General features: G+C 42.5%; 1 protein-coding gene across 3 annotated transcripts in view; it reads left to right on the forward strand.

The window, feature by feature from the left end:
• frmpd4 (FERM and PDZ domain containing 4) overlaps positions 1-20,940 on the forward strand; it is a 739,421-nt gene that overhangs the window by 602,690 nt on the left and 115,791 nt on the right. For all 3 annotated transcript variants that reach the window (XM_063051001.1, XM_063051003.1, XM_063051002.1), the window contains exon 5: positions 13,306-13,351. In XM_063051001.1, coding sequence (XP_062907071.1) covers positions 13,306-13,351 — 46 coding nt within the window. The remainder of the gene's footprint in view (positions 1-13,305; positions 13,352-20,940) is intronic.

A 20,940-nucleotide genomic window follows, 5' to 3' on the forward strand; every position in this document is an offset into this window, starting at 1 on the left:
AGGATTTCGAAGAACTGGCAGGCAATAAACATGATATTAATCACAACGAATGCATATAATTGAGTTAAGACTTTTTTACCAATAGCATTGAGAATTTATAAGAGAGAAGTTATTTTTAAAAGTTAGTTTTATAATCAATAAAACTAGCAATAATTTCTTTAAGGCAGTTTATCATTGTATAATGAGGAATTTACAGTACTAATCTGGAAAACCAGAATACCTGAACAGATATATTTAAATAAAATAAATATGAATATATAAATAAATAGATAAAAGATATTTAATTTTTTTTGCAATCAATTGTTCAGTACATAGTACGATGCAATTTACAGGATTGCTCAGGACATATACAGATGGCAACAGAGCTTCACTATACTCCCATACTCACGCCAGATCTTACATTATCCATGTCAGCATGCAGTAATAGTCCCCATAGCTAAAAATTAACGAAGCATCAACTGTTTGCTAACCTAACATAATGGAGGTATATGTTACCAGCTTTGAAAAATGTATTGACCATTATTATACAGCTTCTGTACTTTGTGTGGAGTCATTTTCTGTTGACTTTGATAAACATTAAAATTCTTTCACGGTGGAAATGCAATTTGGATTTTATAATCTAAAATTGGCTTATCTCCAGCACAAAAAAAATCCCTGCGCAGAAAGATTTACCTAAGCCTCTGTGAACATCGGCTATCAATGCCAGTTCAAGTGCGACTGTTGGGGTTAGGAGGCCTGTCAAAATAGGGGGTGACTTCTGCTCCTAAACACCCTTGGAAATGCAGGAAAATGGGACAAAACTACTTTTTAAACTTTTCAGTGGGTTCTGGGCTGCTTATTAACCAGGACATTATCTTGGTTAGTGTTCATGTATTAGATTTAATCCTCGGTCTCCTCCGCTGACTTTTAAATGATGGCACCAGCTTTTATAGGTAATTCTTGCATTGTGTTGTACGGTGACATAACTGAGGGAAATGTACTGACTTCACAACCACCGACATTGAGTTAGGGTTTCATTTTAAGAGGCTGGTCTGACGTGATGGCATTATTACATAAAGACTTTAAGCACGCTTTTGTGTTTAGGTTTTGGAGTTCAATAAAATGTGTTATGGGTTTCATTCAACATAAAACGCCTCACTTCATTTTATTTGCTGGGAAATCACCATCCTGGTTTTATTTTTAAAGAACTCTTCATGCAGCAAATGCCTGATCAAGATGGCAGAGCCCTCACTAATGCACCCGGAAAGGACTATAGGGAGCTTGCTAAAATGGCTGTTAGCCAGGCAGAGATAAATAATTCCTCCTCTTTTCCCTGCTTTAAAAGTCCAGTCAGCAAGGCCCCCAAAATAAGGATGCCCACGGCTGTGAAACAGATGATGCCAGGCCTGTATTTTTACCATTCTCATTTTAGTATGAACACTAGGAAGTGCTGACTGCCTTGCAGCTTTGGCAGTGCCCATGCATTGGGACATCAGAGGTCTGTGAACACCATGGGTTCCAGCTGCCAGGGTTGCCTACTGTTCACTACAGTCACCCTTTCAGGGTGACACTTCCTGTGTGACACAGCTGTTCAACTGAGTGTGCTGCCAGCACCAGCTACTGATCAGAAGGCACAGGGCAACGAAACCTCGCTGGAGGCTGCCTTTGGTAGCAGGATCCAGACTTACGGGGCACGTCGGGTGATGTTCTGCTTCAGTGGGTGACGTTACACATGGGACTTTGTCCTGGCTAAAGTGGCTAGACCTCTGCTCACTGCAGATTTCCCTTGTGCCCAAGCACTGTTAGTCGATCTTAAAAACAGGCAGCTTGTGGATGTCAAGGACTTTGGGTCATTACTCTGCTCCCCAAGTAAGTTGCCCACAAAGACTCTGTCAAGAACATGCACCTCAGCATGTGAGTTTACTCAGTTGCTGGGCTGGGTGAATTCCTGGACCTCACCAAGCCCACATTCTCGATTACAGTCACAGAAATTGGGGTCAAACACCACGTTTCGACAACTAGCCCACTGGTCCACGCCCGCACATATAGACTAGACCCAGAAAAGCTGGCAACCATGAAGGCTGCTTGTTGGCATGGAAAGACTTGGCATTGTATGCTGATTGGGTTTCACCCCTCCATAAGGTCCCTAAGTCCAATGGTGGCTGCCGCCCACATGGTAATTACCGGCACCTTAACGACGCTACATGCCCCCCCCCACCCCCCCGATTGTTACCCGGTCCCGTGCATCCAAACCTTTCCAGCACGTTTAGCTGAAAAGTTAATTTTTCCAAAGTTGATCTTGTTGGGGGCTACTATCAGGTGCCCGAGTGCTCAGAGGACATTCCCAAATGACTGTGATAACCCTGTTTGGCCTTTGTGAGCTTCTGCACATACTGTTTCTAAGGCTGAAAATTGCGGCTCAGGCTTTCCAATGGCTGATGAACTCTATATTAAAAGGCTTAGATTTTCTTTTGGTTTACCTGGATGACACACTTGTCGCCAATGCATCCAAATTGAACATGTTTCTCCTCTCTGCACACTTTGAGTGCTTAAGCCAACACGGGTTGATTATTAACCCTGCTAAATGCCGGTGTGGGTTGTCAACCGTTGACTTTCTCGGCCACCACATCTCTACAGAAGGTGTGAAACCCCTCGCATCAAAAGTATCCATTATTATGGATTCCCCACCACCCCACAGTGCAACAATACTACAGGAGTTTTTAGGCACGGTGAATTTCTATCACCGCCTCATTCAGTGAGCTGCTGAACTTCGTTTCCCTTGTACAGTGTGCTTAAAGACAATGCCCCGAGTCAAGTGCTTGACTGGTCAGCAGACATGACCAAACGAGCTCTTTCTAACGCAACCATACCAGCACACCCTCTCCCCTGCACTCCTATAGCCATTGCTACTGACAGCTCAGACTATGCCATGGGTGCTGTGCACGTCCAGTTGATCGGAGGTGTGTGGCAGCCCCTCGCCCTCTTCAACCGGCGGCTCCGTCCCCCCTGAAAGGCAGTACAGCACGTCTGACTGTGAGTTTCTCAGCCTCTATTTGGCTGTCTTCCACTTTTGTTTTTTTCTACAGTGTCACCATTTCACAGCATTCATTGACCTTAATCCACTCATGCATGCGATGGCCAAAATATTAGGCCCCTGGTCTACAGGCAGCAATGTCACCTGGCCTGCATATTCAAGTTCACAATGGATATATAACATATCACAGGGAAAATAATGCTGTGGCTGATTGCAGCCAGCCATGGAGGCCGTAAACATAGGGGATGACTATGCCGGCATGGCAGCCAACTACGTTACTGACCCAGAGGTCCAGCCTTATGGAACAGCAGTCATGGGCCTGCTATTGGCTGACATTAAGTTTGGGGAAGCTGGAGTTTTCTCCTGTCCGATGTCTCAATCGGTCACCCTCGCCCCATCATGCTCACAAGCTGGAGATGGACTGTTTTGGACTCCATACGTGGCTTCTCACAGCCGGGCTGGAAGAATTCATGGAAATTGGTAACCCTACAGTTTGTGTGGCACTGCCTCAAAAGGGATGTGCGCAATTGGATTGAAGTTTGTGCAGAGTACCACTGGGCAAAATTTGACCGTCATGTTCAGGCACCATTGGCACTTTTTGAGGTCCCTGAACGACGGTTTGACCATATCAATATGGACCTTGTTGGTCTTCTCGCCTTCCATAGTTCCATGCAGCTCTTTATCATGAAGGACTGTACCACCAGGTGGCCAGAGGTCGTCCCTCTAGCATTGACGATGGCTGCAGATATAGCTCATGTGTTCTTCAGCACCTGGGTTGCTTGGTTTGGCACCCCAATTGATATTTGCTCTGACTGCGGTCCCCAGTTTATTTCAGACCTCTGGGATGCGAGGGTCCAGAACCTCAGCATTCGACTACATCACACCATGCACTTCACCGGCAGTCCACTGGCCTATGTGAGCATTTTCACCACTCCTTAAAGGCTGTTCTGAGGGCTTCCGTGACCAATGAGGGTTGGCTTGATCATCTCCGTGGGTCCAGCTTCAAAGGAGACCTGAAGTCATCTGTGGCAGAGCTGGTACATGGGCAGCCATTACGAGTACCAGGTGATTTCATTCCTGATGCCATGGCCACCTAGTCGGCCTCTCAACAGTGTTCCACCCTCTTCAGTAAATTCAATTCCTTTTCACCTATTCCTACCTCCCATATAGCACCCCTGGGGTCCTGTTAACCTACATTCCACCTCATTTGTTTTCACCCGCCATGATGCACGCCAGCTTTCCCTTAGGTCCCTTTACGATGGCCTGTTCTGGATGTTTTGGAACAGGGAGAAAAGACGTTCATCATAGATGAGAGGGCTAAATCTGAACGTATTTCGGTAGATCACCAGCGCACCAAGATTTGGAGTATTCCACTGCTATGCCCCTGGTGCTACATGACCCTGTCAATGCGCCTCTGGACAAGCCAGAGGCACCTGCTGTTCCTCCATCCATGGAACACAGGACCCGAGCCAGGTAGCTTGTCCGAGTTCCAGACAGGCTCACAGTGAATACTGGGGGCTCTCTTCAAGAGGCTGGTCTGATGTGATGATGTTATTACATGGAGAATTTTAGCGCGATTTTGTGCTTTGGTTTTGGAGTTCAATAAAATATGTTATGGGTTTCATTACACATAAAACACCTCACTTTATTTTATTTGCGAAAACCTATTGGTTTTCTAATGTCACAAGTGTTGGAATGTTTCCAATAGTTTTGTAGCTCATCCATCCTAGATCTTCAGAGAACTCACAAGACAAAGCCTGGAAAATCTGGTATTTCCAACTTCAAAAGGTATCTTGCCACTGAGATTTTCTACAAGTTCAAAAGTAAGCACATAATGTATCATAGCTATTTCATTACTTTGGATATTACAGTGACAGCATTAGTGCACAAACCTAATCAAGAATCTTATGCCTGATTTTCATCAAAATATGGCCCTAATAGTTTCCACATGTTACAATAGAAAAATGGGTTGCAACATGATGTCCAGATTTCTTTGCTAAGGTATAAAAAAAGCCTTTGTTTTAACTGTTAAACTTACTAAGAGAATGATCATTTTCTAAAGAACATTGCAACTATTCTGGAGCCAAATGGCTGTGACACTTTCAATTTTAGTGAGAATATTCTAGAAAGACTTTAACTGAGGCAAGGAATGTGCTATGTCTTAACTCAGCATTTTTGTTTGTTCATATTATTGAGGTAAAATTGGAGCATCTTCTCTATCAAGATATGATTATTGACACAGAAGAGAACAAGGCTATGGCATGTCTTTTAACATTAAAGGATACCTTGCTCATAGACAGAAAGTTTTTGGCATCAAAGAGCTCAAGCTAAGCAAAATGCCAGTGTAGGATGATAGCTCACCATTTGCACCAAGGAGCAAAATCCTGATCATCTCCCTACCCCACATATCCCGAGCACTGCAACCATCCCACATCTGCCAAACAATTGTCACTCTCCACACCTATCCCAGGCCGTTATGAACTTTATAGAACATAGGACAGCACTGCAAAGGAACAGGCTATTTGGCCCATAATGTCATACTGTACCCATTAAATTAATAATCAAATGGCTAAATAAACTAGACTCTTCAGCCTGCACAATGTCCATGTCCTTACATTTTCTCACATTAATGTATCTATCTAAACATCTCATCTAATGTTTCTGCCTCTACCACAACACAAGACAGCACGTTCCAGGCACCCACAGAACTTACCTCCCACTTCTCCTTTGAAATTACCCCCTCTCACCTTAAATGCATGCCCTCTAGTATTAGACATTTCAATTCTTAGAAAAAGATATTATCTGTGTACTCTATCTATGCCTCTCATAATTGTATAAGTTTATCCAACCCCTTGTTATAGCACATGCTCTCTAATCCGGGCAACATCCTCATAAACCTCTTCTGCACCGTCTCCAAAGTCTTGACCTCCTTCCTATAGAGGACTGACTAGAACTGTATGCAATACTCCAGATGCGGCTTAATTAGAATTTTATAGAGCTGCAACATAACTTCCCGACTTTTGAACTCAATGCCTTGACTATAAAGGCAAGATTCTTAACCACCCTATCAGCCTGTATAGCCACTTTCAGGAAGCTAGATACTTGAATCCCCAAGATACAGAAGTCTGAATTCAGGAACAGCTCCTTCCCCTCTGCCATCTGATTCCTAAATGGACATTGAAGCTTTGAACACTACCTCACTTTTTTTTAATATACTGTATTTCTGTTTTTGCACATTTCTTAATTGATTTTCTTGTTTATTTATTATGTTTTATTTTATTTATTATTTTTTTTCTCTCTCTCTCTCTCTGCTAGATTATGTATTGTATTGCATTGAACTGCTGCTGCTGAGTTAACAAATTTCACGTCATATGCCAGTGATAATAAACCTGATTCTGATTCTCTGCTCATCAACAGTGTTAAGGGTTGTTTAAGCTGCCTCCTCATCGAGAATTATTGGAAAAATTATTACTTAAATATGAATTGAGTAGGAACTAAGTGAGTCTTTATTCACAGATATGATTTTCTTCCTGGATTACTTATGGACGCATTTTTGTTTTTTATTTAACTAAACATGAATAGGAATCTTTAAAAAAAAAGTGATGACTTATTTTCAATTTTCATGATTGAAAACTGTATAAGTTTGCAATTCTGCTGAATGGATAGCATTAAATTTGCTCAGATTATTCTCATTTTCTATTTATTTGTCTTGAAACTGAAGAGTTAGGAAATGAAGAGCCTTTCAGAGCATAACCCGTGCTGCCCACCTGTTTGTCATATATCTAGTGTGCTCAAGTTGGAGTTAGGAACTAGGTTCCCTTGTCGTCAGTAAATTTTTTATCAAGTTGTTATTTTAACTTTTGTGAGCAATAGGACATGGTACCCTATGGTAAGAATTATATAAAAAAACTAAAGAGAAAGAATGTGAAATATATAAAATATCCACTTGTCTCTGAAATAAGAAAATGGATGCTACTTTTGGCAGAGATGCATTCTTCATTTTCTCAAAGGGTCTCTCTCCAAAGAGTTCACACTGCCCTTTTCAGAATGGTGTTGTTCTTCTTGATTGTCTGAAATTTAAAAAGCTACAAAGATCATGGGGGGGTGAAGGGTAGGAAAAATACACACTTATAACGTTTGCAGCTTGCAAGGCAGAAGAGCTTGGTGAAATGAAGGGCAAGTGGAATGAGTAAATGAAATGCGTGTCCGTGTCTCCAATAACCAAGACTTCAGCAGTGGTCATTCCAGTAGTGGGCACCGGCGTCTCCTCCACTGGGTTAGGGTGCACAGGTTCGTGTGCCCCTCTTCATCTGGTTCATGCTGTGCACCACCTTCTCATGCAAGAGAGAGAAAAGTCTGCTGGTGAATATTATCGAATATGTAGATGAAGCAATCAAATGTTGGCAATGTATAGCATGGTTGTGAGAGTTCCAGCTACGTGAATTATTTTGAAGAAGAACAGTCTGCATGTTAGACTGATTATGACCATTTTGAAGTGAGTGCTGGGTACAGAACAGTTGCTGAGATTAGAGGCACCTTGGGGTAGATTCTGCCGCTTAAAGATGAATTCACCAATTCCAACCATCGTGAGGGCGTGACGTTCTCACGGCATAGCCTTAGGGACCTGGTGCTTGTGCTTTGACATCGGTTTGCATAGTCATGCAACCTCGCTGGAAGGCTTAGAAGGTGAAGAATCACTTAGTTAGTAGAACTACTGCCTCATAGTGTCAGAGAGCAGGTTCAAACCTCACCTCAGGTGCTGCTAGTGTGGAGTTTGCATGTTCTCCCAGATGCTCTAGTCTCCTCCACATCTCCAGATGTGCAGGTTGAAAGGTTGATTGCCCGCAGTGAAATGACCCCAGTGTGTACCTGAAGAATATAATCTGGAGGGAGGTGACGGGAATAAAGGCAGAATGTAAAATGAGATGAATGAAGGATTAGAGTAAATGGGTAGTAAATAGTTGGTACAGACTTAATGGGCCGAATGGCCTGTTTCTGTTCTGTGGCATTCTGTATTACTACCCAGTCTGATGGCCTGTGACTGGCCAGCAATTTCTACCCTAGCAAATCTCCCCGACAACTCATCCGGGCTCTTTGTTTCAATGTCAGCTTCCTGAGGGGGAGCCGGCATCTGTTCCAGCCACAAAATACATCTCCCCTTTAAGAGGAACAGACTTGCTTTAACTGGTGTTGGCCAGTCACAATATTGATCTGTTGCTGTTGAGCTCAGCAAACGAGCTGTGTAGTTATAGAAGATCGTTTAGTGTCCCTTTTGCAGACACATATCATCAGCCTGAAATGCCCTTCAGACTGGAGGACATGTATCTAAGGTGAGACGTGAAAAATTCAAAGGTCTATCCTGCCAGGACTGCTGGTGGAGCAGATATGATGGAGGCATTTTAAAGGCTCTAGGGCAAGCACATGAATATGCTGAAAATGGAGTGATATGGACCATCTGCAGGCAGAAGGGATTAGGTGGCATTGCTTTCAATAGTCCAGCACAACATCCTGAGCTGAAGGATCAGTTCCTATACTGTACAGTTTTAGATTCTATCTTCCATTAGTCACTGGTCCTGTTTACAGTGTAAAGAGCAAACAACTCTTACGAGTTTTATACCCTCAATTTGTGATTTTGTCAAAATGTACCCCACAGGTTAGATTCAAGTTCAATAAAGTGAATATATGTTGCTTTCAGAAGCCTTTTGTTCAAGTAACCTTTCTAATTGTGATATTTTACATAACACTTTCAAAAAGAAATACATATTGAACATGACTTGTATTTATGATTGAGCACTTATATTTTGTTCTACTGTCATCATACAATAAAACCACGAATTAAAGAGGAATAAAAAACTAACCTTTCCTTTAACAAGCCAGAGTGTATTCTCTAAAAGTGTGCATTGGCTAAATAATTGAAATGATTAGGAATAAATGGTTTGCATGGTACACAAATTACTTTCAGAGCAAGGACCTAAAAATTTTGGTTTATATTACAAGCACATCACTTGTTAATGTTTGGAAGTTACAGATAATGTTGAACATTTATCTAATCTTGTCAATATTCTTAGCAACTTTCTAGACTAATGTAGGTTGTCACACTACTTGAAAGGGACAGGCAGACTTCTTTATTTGTATAATTGATGTATTTTAGACAGATAGTCATTCACTCTCAACAGAATAAATTATGACAAAGCATATTATGGGTATGTATTTTCACTCTTCAGTTTGAAAGAATTTATTACAAATTTTCACCTTTCAGATATCAATCTGTTGTTGTGTTTTGGCAAAAATATGACTATGCCTTTGTTAAGTGGCCAGATGTTGATTTCTAAGCTCTTCTCCAATACACTTATTTGTTTTTCTACAGCAAGAACTGTGTTCCTGTAATCTAACCAAATTTTTCTGAACCTAAATCTGGGTCCTTTAAATGCTGAAAAATAAACATAGAAAGTATGGCACAGAAATGAACCACAAGAAACTGCAGGAATCTTGTCAAAACAATCTAAACCAAAGTCTACCCTGTGAGTGTCTTCCTCGTATGATTGCACCCTGGTCCTTATCCTTCCTGTACTTATCAAAGCTCTCCTGAACTGCATCAGAGCCAGTTACTATAGTCACTCAATTCCACCTTGTAGCAAAGGCACGTCTCCTGAAATCACCATTAGATTTGTTAGTGACCATTTTATATTTCTGAGAATCAGGAAGTCTGTAGACACTGCAAATCATAAATGAAAATGCTGGAAACTCAGCAGATCAAGCAGCATCTCAGGAAAGAGCAACACTTAACACTTCAAGTCCAAACACTTAGTCAGAATTGAGAAAGAGAGAAAGCAAGTTAGTCTGGACATTCTGTCCTTAATCAGACTCCTTCCTCTAAATGAGCATACATGTAATAGGTAAATAGCAACATCGAACCATTGACGTGTCAGTAAATTCAACAGCATGTTCCTATTTCTCACATTTCTGGGATTCCCTGTCAGTACAAATTACACCCCTCCACAATTTAACAACCCTCTTCCTACAACCCCCAAAATCCTGTCTCCTCTATACCTATCCTTTTATTACTTAGAACATAAAACGTAGAACATTACAGCACAGTACAGACACTTTGGCTAATGATGTTGTGTCAACAGGTTAACCTACCCTAAGATCATTCTAACCTTTACCTCCTATGTAGCCCTCCATTTTTCTATCATCCATGTGCCTCTCTACGAGTTTCTTAAATGTCTCTAATACATCTGCCTCTACCACCACCCCTGGCACCACTGTCTGTGTTAAAAAAAAAACTTATCTCTGACATCCCCTCCCTCAACTTTCCTCCAGTCATCTTAAAATTATGCCCCTTCATATCAGACGTTTCTGTCCTGGGAAAAAGTTTTTGGCTATCTACACTGTCTCTGCCTTTTATCATCCTGTACATCACTATCATGTCATCTCTCATCCTCCTTCACTCCAAAGAGGAAAGCCCTAGCTCATTCAACCTATCCTCATCAGACATGCTTTCTAATCCAGGATGCATCCTGATAAATCTCCTCTGCACCCTCTCTAAAGCTTCCAATTCCTTCCTGTAATGATGCATCCAGGAGTGAACACAATATTCCAATTGTGATCTAACCAGGGTTTTATAGAGCTGCAACATTACCTCATTGCTCTTGAACTCAATCAAGCCCTGGACTAAGGAAAGCCAACATCACCATACGCCTTCTTAGCATCCCATTAAAATTGTGTGGCAACTTCGAGGGACCTATGGATGTGGAACTCAAGATCCCTCCATTCCTCCACCTTGCCATTAACCCTGTATTTTGCCTTCAAATTCAACCTTTCAAAGTGAATCACTTCACACTTTTCTGAGTTGAACTCCACCTGCCACTTCTCAGCCCAGTTCTGCATCCTGTCCATGTCCCCTCTACAACAGCCTTCCAAACTATCCATAACACCAACCTTTGTGTCATCTGCAAGCTTACTAATCCATCCTTCCACTTCCTTATCCAAGTCATTTATAAAATTCACAAAGAGCAGGGTTTGCAGAACAGGCCCCTGCGAAACAGCATAGCCACTGACCTCCAGGTGAGATACACACCATCTACAATCACCCTCTGCCTTCTATGAGCAAACATATTCTGAATCCATAAAGCCAAATTTCTCTAGTTCCCATGCTTCTTGAATTTCTGAGTGAGCCTACATGGAGAGCCTTATCAAACACCTTACTAAAATCCTCAAATATTTCAATCAGGGTTGTGAGGTATGACCTGCCTTTCACAAAGCTATGATAACTATTCTTACTCAGACTACGTTTCTCCAAATGCTCTTAAATCCTGCCTCTAAGAATCTTCTTTAACAATTTGCCCACCAGTGAGACTCACTGGTCTATAATTCCCAAGGTTATCCCTATTCCCTTTCTTGGACAAAGGAATAGCATTTGCCACCCTCCAGCAATCAGATACTATTCCTGTGGTCAGTGAGGATGCAAAGGTTATCGGCAAAGGCAGAGCAATCTCCTCCTCATTTTCTGTAGTAACCTGGGATATATCTCATCCCGCCCCAGGGACTTATCTATCTGGCTGAACGCTCTTGGCCCAAAATGTCGACTGTTTATTCATTTCCATAAGATGCTGCCTGACCTGCTGAGTTCCTCCAGCAATTTGTGAGTGTTGTTCTGGATTTCCAGCATCTCTTGTGTTTACTTATCTATCCTACGTTTTTCAATGTTACCTTCAATACTTCCATCCTTCCATTCAACAGACTCTAATTTTAGAGAAAGGTGTATGTTATTATGAAGTACTCCTTGACATGGGAGGAACTCAGCAGGTCAGGTAGCATCTGTGGATGTAAATGAACTGACAATGGTTCAGGTGGGACTCTTCATCGAAGTGAAAAAAAAAGGGAGATAGTTAGTGTAAAAAGGTATGGGAAAGGGGTGGAGCAAAAGCTGCAGATAATACATGTAAAGGTGGTAGGGAGGGTTGCTACACATTTGAGGGAGGTAGGAGAAAGGGAAGGATGTATATCTACTCGAATATAGGTCAAAGGCACACTCTTGGTATACTCTTTCGTTCTGGCAGATAATATTCCCCTTCAGATCCCTGAACAGAACTGTTGCTAGGAGACAACATCTGTGACTTTTGCCAAGAAAAACCACTGTTTTACTAGCTTTCCCTTTTAAATAAGCTCTTCCATTATTGTGACGATATCAGTCATTTCTATATATCAGCACTTTGTAAATAATAAGCTTCAATGGCTTATTTACCAGTGCCATTTGGCAAACAGCATGTATCAAAATTACAAAGCGTCAAAATGAAATGGATTAGTGTTGACACAAACAAAAACACGTCCATCAAGGAACAGCATCTTCTGTTGCCACAAGAACTGACTGCACTGTCAATTATAGATGTCACTCTTAGAAACACTGTGGTTTTCTTAAAAGTTTGACTGAAGTACCTTTGTTGAAAGCTTTATATAACAAAAAAACACAACTGCCTCTATCATACAGAGGTCAGAGCCAGTTGTTCATTATGTTTAGAGATGGGTATAATAGAGCTTCGATTGGTCAGGCAGCAGAAAGGTGCAGCTGTCACACAGCTCCAGGGACCTGCGTTTGATCTTGCGCTTGGATGCCGCCTGCGCAGTGGTTACCCGTTCTTACAGTGAGCACATGAATTTCCTCCAGATGCTCAGGTTTCTGACCACATCCCATAGTTGTGCTTGTAGGTTATTTAGTGACTGTAAATCATTCCTTAGTGTGGGTAAGTGTCAAATGTATCTAAGGAGAGTTAATGGGAATGTGAGAAAATTCAGGACGCCTATAAACATATGCAATCAAGCTCAAGGACAGCCTCTGTCCTGTTGTTATAAGACCATTGAATAAAGCTCTTGAGAAAATGGATGCTTAATCTCACAATTTACCTCATCAAGGACTTTGTATCTTATTGCCTGCCTGCACTGCACTTTTTCTGTAAGTCCAACTCGATATTCTGTTATTGCTTTTCACTTGTACTACCTCAATCTACTGATCAGATGAAATAATTTGTCTGGAAGGAGTGCAAAACAAAGTTTTGCACTGCACCTTGGTACATGTGGCAATAATAAACCAGTTACCAAGTTGTGGGGCATTAGAGAAATAAAGAAAGGGGGAATGGACTGTGCTGCTGCGGGCGAGCTGTTATCAAACTGATGGCCTCCTTACGAATCACAGAAAAGAAGTAACTATTAGTTACCTCTAGATATGGGTTGGAAAGTTACATGTATTGTGAAAAATAAAGATAATCTAAAATCCCATTTCTTTTCCTCAACAGGAGCTGCAAGGAATCAATCATCCTGACAGTTGTTCAGCCCTATCCTGTGAGTACAAACTTTGTTTAGTGTCAGTTATTTATTATTTCTGTGGCACTGAAGGAATACAGATTTATCTTTCCAAGAATTCAGTATAACATATGGTGCTTTGGTTTTTTTAAATCTTTAATACTTTCCTAGCATATATTGGAACTTTGTCACAACTTTCATTGTGATTTGTTCAACACTTCTCACCAATCCGGATATCTCGCAGCTTTACAGATAATTTATTTCTCTTGAGGAATTGCAGGGAACAAATTGAGCTACATAATAGGCTGCTACCAAAAACAGTCAGAAAATGACCAGATAAATGTTTTTGTGATGATGACTGAGAAGTAAATTCATGTAAACTATGAACCTTTGCATGGATGCTACTATTTATCACATTTGATCCATGGACAAATTTGTCTCTCCTAGGATTTTCAAGGTGAGGCAGGAGGTTCAGGAAAGGATGGTACTGTTTCATTAAAGGAAGAGAGTGGGTACTAGATGAGAAAGGTTGGGGTTTGTAGAGAGGGGACGTGGAGGGATCGTGGTGGGATTCGTGATTAAAAATAACTATTTGCTATGTAGTTAGGGAATGAGTAAAGTCAACATGGCAAAGATGTTGGAAGAGATGGACTCTGTTTGTGGACAGTGGAGAGGTGGACCACATGTGGAAAGAGGAGAGCGAGAGAAAGACTGTGTGTGGATGGAGGAGAGAGATAGGCTGTGTGTGAATTATGGAGAGATGGACTGTGTTTGGATGGTGGTGAGACAGATTGCATGTAGACGGTGGAGAGATGGTCTGTGTGTGGAGGGTGGAGAGATAGACTGTGGCTGGTGGAGAGATGGATTGTGTGTGGATGGTGGGGGAGGGTTATGTGTGGACATTGGAGAGTCAGACTATGTGTGGAAGGTGGAGAAATGAATATGGAGAGAAGAGAGATAATGTCTCTCCTGGCACTTATCCCTGCATGCAGTAGAATTTTTACACCTGCCAATTCACCTCCTCCCTCAGTCCTTCTAGATGAGGCAACACTTCACTTGCGAATCTGTTATGGTCATTTGCTGTATCCAGTACTCTTGATGTGGCCACCTCCACACTGGTGAGACCCAATGCAAGTTGGGGGACCGTTTTATCAAGCACCTTTGCTCCATTCACCAAAAGCAGAGTTTCCCGGTGCCCAATCGTTTTAATTCCTATCCCCATTCCCATTCCAACATGTTGATCCGTGGCCTCCTCTTTTGCTACGATGAGTCCACTCTCAGGGTGGAGATGTAAATCCTCACATTGTCCCTAGGTAGCCTCCTACCTGATGGCATGAACATCGATTTCTCCTTCCAGTAATTTCTTTCCCTTCCCTTCCCTCTTCTTGTATTCCCCACTCTGGCCTCTTCCCTCTTCTTCTTACCTGTCTATCACCTCTCTCTGGTGCCCCTCCTTCTTTCCTGTCTCCTGTGGTCCACTCTCCTCACATCAGATTCTTTCTTCTCCAGCCCTTTACCTTTCCCACCCACCTGGCTTCAGCCATCACCTTCTAGCTAGTCCTCCTTCCCCTCTCCCCAACTTTATATTCTGAAAATTTCCCCCTTACTTTCCAGTCCTGAAGAAGGGTCTTGGGCCAACAGGCTGACTTTTTATTCATTTCCATAGATGCTGCCTGAATTGCTGAGCTCTGTGTGTGTTACAATGGATTTCTAGCATCAGCAGAATCTCTTGTATTTATGTTGGAGAGATGGACAGTGTGTTGTCAGTGGAAAGCTGGTCTTTGCCAGGAGGACGGTGAGCTTATAGAAAGGCTGCAGGTAGTTATAGAGTTATAGAGTCATAGAAACAGGCCATTTGGCCCATCTAGTCTGTGCCAAACTATTAATCTGCCTTCTCCCATCAACCTGCACCTGAACCATAGCCCCCATATGCTTCCAATACATGTACCTATCCAAATTTCTCTTAAACATTGAAATTGAACCTAAATCCAGCATTTCCTCTGGCTGGCACCTCATTCCCCAATCTCACCACCCTCTGAGTGAAGAAGTTCGCCACCATGTTCCCCTTGAACAGTTCACCTTTCATCGTTAACCATGGCCTCTAGTCTAGTCTCACCCAACCACAATGGAAAAAGCCTGCTTGCATTTACCCTATCTATGCCCTTCATAGTTTGGTATACCTCTATCAAAACTCCCCTTGTTCTTTTACATGCCAGGGAATAAACTCCTAACATATTCAACCTTTCCCCATAGCTCAGGTCCTCAAGTCATGGAAACATTCCGGTAAATTTTCTCTGCGCTCTTTCAATTTTATTGATATCTTTCTTGTAGGTAGGTGACCAGAACTTCAGAACTACACACAATAGTTTGATGCAATCTGAGATGCAGAGGAACTTGGGAGTTCTTGTGCAGAACACTCTGAAGGTTAACTTTCAGGTTGAGCCGGTGGTGAGGAAGGCAAATGCAATGTTAGCATTCATTTCAAGAGAACTAGAATACAAGAGCAAGGATGTAATGCTGAGGCTTTAAGGCACTGGTGAGCCCTCACATTGAATATTGTGAACAGTTTTGGGCTTCCCATCTTGGAAAAGATATGCTGGCATTGGAGAGGGTTCAGAGGAGGTTCACAAAGATGATTCCAGGAATGAAAGGGTTATCATACGAGGAACGTTTGACGGCTCTGGGTCTGTACTCACTGGAATTCAGAAAGATGAGGGGGGATCTCATTGAAACCTTTCAAATGTTGAAGGGCCTAGACAAAGTAGATATGGAAAGGATGTTTCCCGTGGTGAAAGAGTCTAGGACAAGAGGGCACAGCCTCAGGATAGAGGGGTGTCCTTTCAAAACAGAGATGCAGAGAAATTTCTTTAGCCAAAGGGTGGTGAATTCGTGAAATTTGTTGCCACATGCAGCTGTGGAGGCCAGGTCGTTGGGCGTATTTAAGGTAGAGATTTAAGGTCCTGGATTGGACGTGGCATCAAAAGTTATGAGGAGAAAGCCAGGAACTGGTGTTGAAGAGGAGATAGGAAAAAAGGATCAGCCATGAATGAATGGCGGAGCAGACTGGATGGACCAGATGGCCTAATTCAGCTCCTATGGCTAGTGGTCTTATGGCAATACTTGGATGGTTAGGAAAGTGGTCAGGACGTTGGCAAAGACTGGATGGTGGAGGGAACTATTGCGCGATTGACAAAGAGAATTTGTGTGTGATGGTACGGGATCTCAGTTTGGCAGGATCGAAGTCGGGTTCTAGACACAGGCAATTATAGAATCAAGCAGAAGCTGCTGTGTGCAATGTGTAGGGCTGGGTGTTGCAGTAAGGCCATTGTGGGCCAAGGGTTGATGATATTTTATTTGCTTCACTCATGGAAGTCCCAGTCTGGCACTGCACTGTGAAAACCAAGTTACCCCAGGAATGCTCAAGCATGGTCTCTGTCTGACAACACGGTTCATGATTTGTCACAATGAGTGCTACAGAGTTAATATCACAATTAAGTTGGGCCAGTATATATTTTTTCACCGTGTTTTTCCCTGGTAAACCATTATCCCATCCCAAAACATATATTTACAGCACTATGCTATTGTAACAAGTCATCTTACTCTCTGTCATTGGAAATATTCTTTAATTTTGCAGTAAGGTAACAGACGCTTGAGGTCCCTGGATTAAAGTAATCATTATATCCTTGGCACCAACATCTGCAGATGTGAGCTCTTGGTACGGCATTTCAAAGTTAACTGCAGCCCAGCAGTGTACATGGACTGGTTGCGTGATATTGATTTGTTTAATGAAGTTCGCAAAACATATAATCCATGCTCTGGTCATATGAGATGTGACTGGGTGTGTAAACACTTAAAATCTTCAGATATTAATCTGCACTGAGATCATCCAGAGACCCCCAAACTTATTCAACAACCTTGGCTTTAGTTAATCTCCTTACCAAAACACAAAGGTGCTGATGCGAAGTTGTTGCACTAATAATATATAATCATTTAACTTCAAACAACAGGAATTCTGCAGATGCTGGAAATTCAAGCAACATACATCAAAGTTGCTGGTGAACGCAGCAGGCCAAGCAGCATCTATAGGAAGATAGGAAGAGCCGCATCTGCTCTCAGGATGAGGCTTTTCATTCTAGGATGAGGGAGATGTCTTCATTTTTTAAAGAAAGGGGCTTCCCTTCCTCCACTATCAACTTTGCTCTTAAACCAATCTCCCCCATTTCACGTACATCTGCTCTCACTCCATCCTCCCACCACCCCACTAGGAATAGGGTTTCCCTGGTCCTCACCTACCACCCCACCAGCCTCCGGGTCCAACATATTATTCTCCGTAACTTCCGCCACCTCCAACGGGATCCCACCGCTAAGCACATCTTTCCCTCCCCCCCTCTCTCTGCATTCCGCAGGGATCGCTCCCTACACAACTCCCTTGTCCATTCGTCCCCCCCATCCCTCCCCACTGATCTCCCTCCTGGCACTTATCCGTGTAAGCGGAACAAGTGCTACACATGCCCTTACACTTCCTCCCTTACCACCATTCAAACAGTCCTTCCAGGTGAGGCATCACTTCACCTGTGAGTCGACTGGGGTGATATACTGCGTCCGGTGCTCCCGATGTGGCCTTTTATATATTGGTGAGACCCGACGCAGACTGGGAGACCGCTTTGCTGAACATCTACGCTCTGTCCGCCAGAGAAAGCAGGATCTCCCAGTGGCCACACATTTTAATTCCACATCCCATTCCCATTCTGACATGTCTATCCACGGCCTCCTCTACTGTAAAGATGAAGCCACACTCAGGTTGGAGGAACAACACCTTATATTCCGTCTGGGTAGCCTCCAACCTGATGGCATGAACATCGACTTCTCTAACTTCCACTAAGGCCCCACCTCCCCCTCGTACCCCATCTGTTACTCATTTTTATGCACACATTCTTTCTCTCACTCTCCTTTTTCTCCCTCTGTCCCTCTGAATATACCTCTTGCCCATCCTCTGGGTCACCCCCCCCCTTGTCTTTCTTCCCGGATCTCCTGTCCCATGATCCTCTCGTATCCCCTTTTGCCTATCACCTGTCCAGCTCTCGGCTCTATCCCTCCCCCTCCTGTCTTCTCCTATCATTTTGCATCTCCCCCTCCCCCTCCAGCTTTCAAATCCCTTACTCACTCTTCCTTCAGTTAGTCCTGACGAAGGGTCTCGGCCTGAAACGTCGACTGCGCCTCTTCCTATAGATGCTGCTTGGCCTGCTGCATTCACCAGCAACTTTGATGTATGTTGCTTAATCATTTAACTTGTTGGTCTGAAATGACTCCCACTGCTACTTAACACCTCTGCTACAAATAAGTTAATATTTCTGCAGGCCAGCACGTTTAAGTGCTTGAACATTAGTATCCAGCAGTGTAACTCTCGTCTTGCATTCATTGTGTTTATTTCATGTCATTCAGATTTTGCACTTGCTTTACCAAGTATATGTGCCCTTAGAAATGTAATGCAACCTGTCAAATAATGCTTATTCATATTCTTCTGATTAGTTAGGCTTTAGATTATCACCCACGATTTCTCAATTAATTGTAAGTGCTATCATGGTTCCATTTTTAGAAAGGCAGTCACTAGACAACAGGAAGTGAGCTGTAAATTAGCCACAAAAGCAGCCTTCTTCATTAGTGTATGTAAGATTGTCTTGAGGGAGTGGTGACTGGATACTTAAAACTTGCCCAAGGAAAATATCACTTCCACAAGCATAAGAAGTCTCTTGATTTATTTTCTGAATTAAATGTAAGTGGGGAAAAAAAAAGATAACATTTTAAAAAATGCTGGCTACTTCATTTTCAGATCTTCTGTTAACAGTCAGAAAACTATATCTTGAAATGACTGTTGGGTTTAAGAATGCAAGGTGACTGATACATTGGCAGATTGTTCATCAATGAACGTCAAGAGGAAGGATGTTTGGGGCTCACCTAATAACGTATTGGATGAATACACAATAGAGAATGGTAGTGAACCATAACGAACTGCAGTACAGTGCTCCTCTGCATATAGTGTTGCATTGGTTTCAATTCATCATGTACAAGTCAAGTCAAGTCAAGTCACTTTTTATTGTCATTTCAACCATAACTGCTGGTACATAGTAAAAATGAGACAATGTTTTCCAGGACCATGGTGTTACATGAAACAATACAAAAACTACACTGAACTACGTAAGAAAAAAAACACAAAAACTACACTAGACTACAGACCTATCCAGGACTGCATAAAGTGCACAAAACAGTGCAGGGACTACAATAAATAATAATAAATAATAAACAAGACAATAGGCACAGTAGAGGGCAGTAGGTTGGTGTCAAGCCAGGCTCTGGGTATTGAGGAGTCTGATGGCTTGGGGGAAGAAACTGTTACATAGTCTGGTTTTGAGAGCCCGAATCCTTCGATGCCTTTTTCCAGATGGCAGGAGGGAGAAGAGTTTGTATGAGGGGTGCATGGGGTCCTTCATAATGCTGTTTGGTTTGCAGATGCAGCGTGTGGCGTAAATATCTGTAATAAGGGAAGAGAGACCCCAATGATCTTCTCAGATCACCTCACTATCCGCTGCAGGGTCTTGCAATCCGAGATGGTACAATTTCCAAACCAGGCAGTGATGCAGCTGCTCAGGATGCTCTCAATACAACCTCTGTAGAATGTGGTGAGGATGGGAGGAGGGAGATGGACTTTTCTCAGTCTTTGCAGGAAGTAGAGACGCTGCTGGGCTTTCTTTGCTGGTGTTGAGGGACCAGGTGAGATTCTCCGCCAGGTGAACACCAAGAAATTTGGTACTCTTAACAATCTCTACGGAGGAGTCATCGATGTTCAGCAGAGAGTGGTCACTCCGTGTCCTCCTGAAGTCAACAACCATCTCTTTTGTTTTGTTTACATTCAGAGACAGGTTGTACAGTGCCTATAAAAAGTATTCACTCCTCTTGGAAGTTTTCATGTTTTATTGTTTTACAGTATTGAATCACAGTGAGTTTAATTCGTCTTTTTTTGACACTGAATGACAGAAAAAGACTCTTTCATGTCGAAGTGAAAACAGATTTCTACAAAGTGATCTAAATTAATTACAAATATAAAACACAAAATATGACTCACCAAATCGTCATTGGTGCAGCCAATTGGTTTTAGAAGTCACATTTAGTGAAATGGAGATCGCTGTGTGCAATCAAGGTGTTTCAGTTGATTGTAGTAAAAATACACCTGTATCTGGAAGGTCCAACTGCTGGTGAGTCAGTATCCTGGCAGAAACTACAGCATGGAGACAAAAAAAAACTTCAAGCCACTGAAGGTTGTTGAAAAGCACAGGAAAGGAGAAGAATGCAAGAAAATTTCCAAGTCCCTGAATATCCCTTGGAGTACAGTTAAGTCAATCATCAAGAAATGGAAAGAATATGGCACAGTTGTAAATATGCCTAAAGCAGGCCGTCTTCAGAAACTAAGTGACCGGGCAAGAAGAGGACTAGTGAGGGAGGCCACCAAGAGACCTATGACAACTCTGGAAGAGTTACAAATTTCAGTGGCTGAGATGGGAGAGACTGCGCATGCAACAACTGTTGCCTGGGTGCTTCAGCAGTCACAGATTTATGGGAGAGTGGCAAGGAGA

The sequence above is a fragment of the Mobula hypostoma genome, chromosome 6, assembly GCF_963921235.1.
Source record: "Mobula hypostoma chromosome 6, sMobHyp1.1, whole genome shotgun sequence".
Lineage (NCBI taxonomy): Eukaryota > Metazoa > Chordata > Chondrichthyes > Myliobatiformes > Myliobatidae > Mobula > Mobula hypostoma.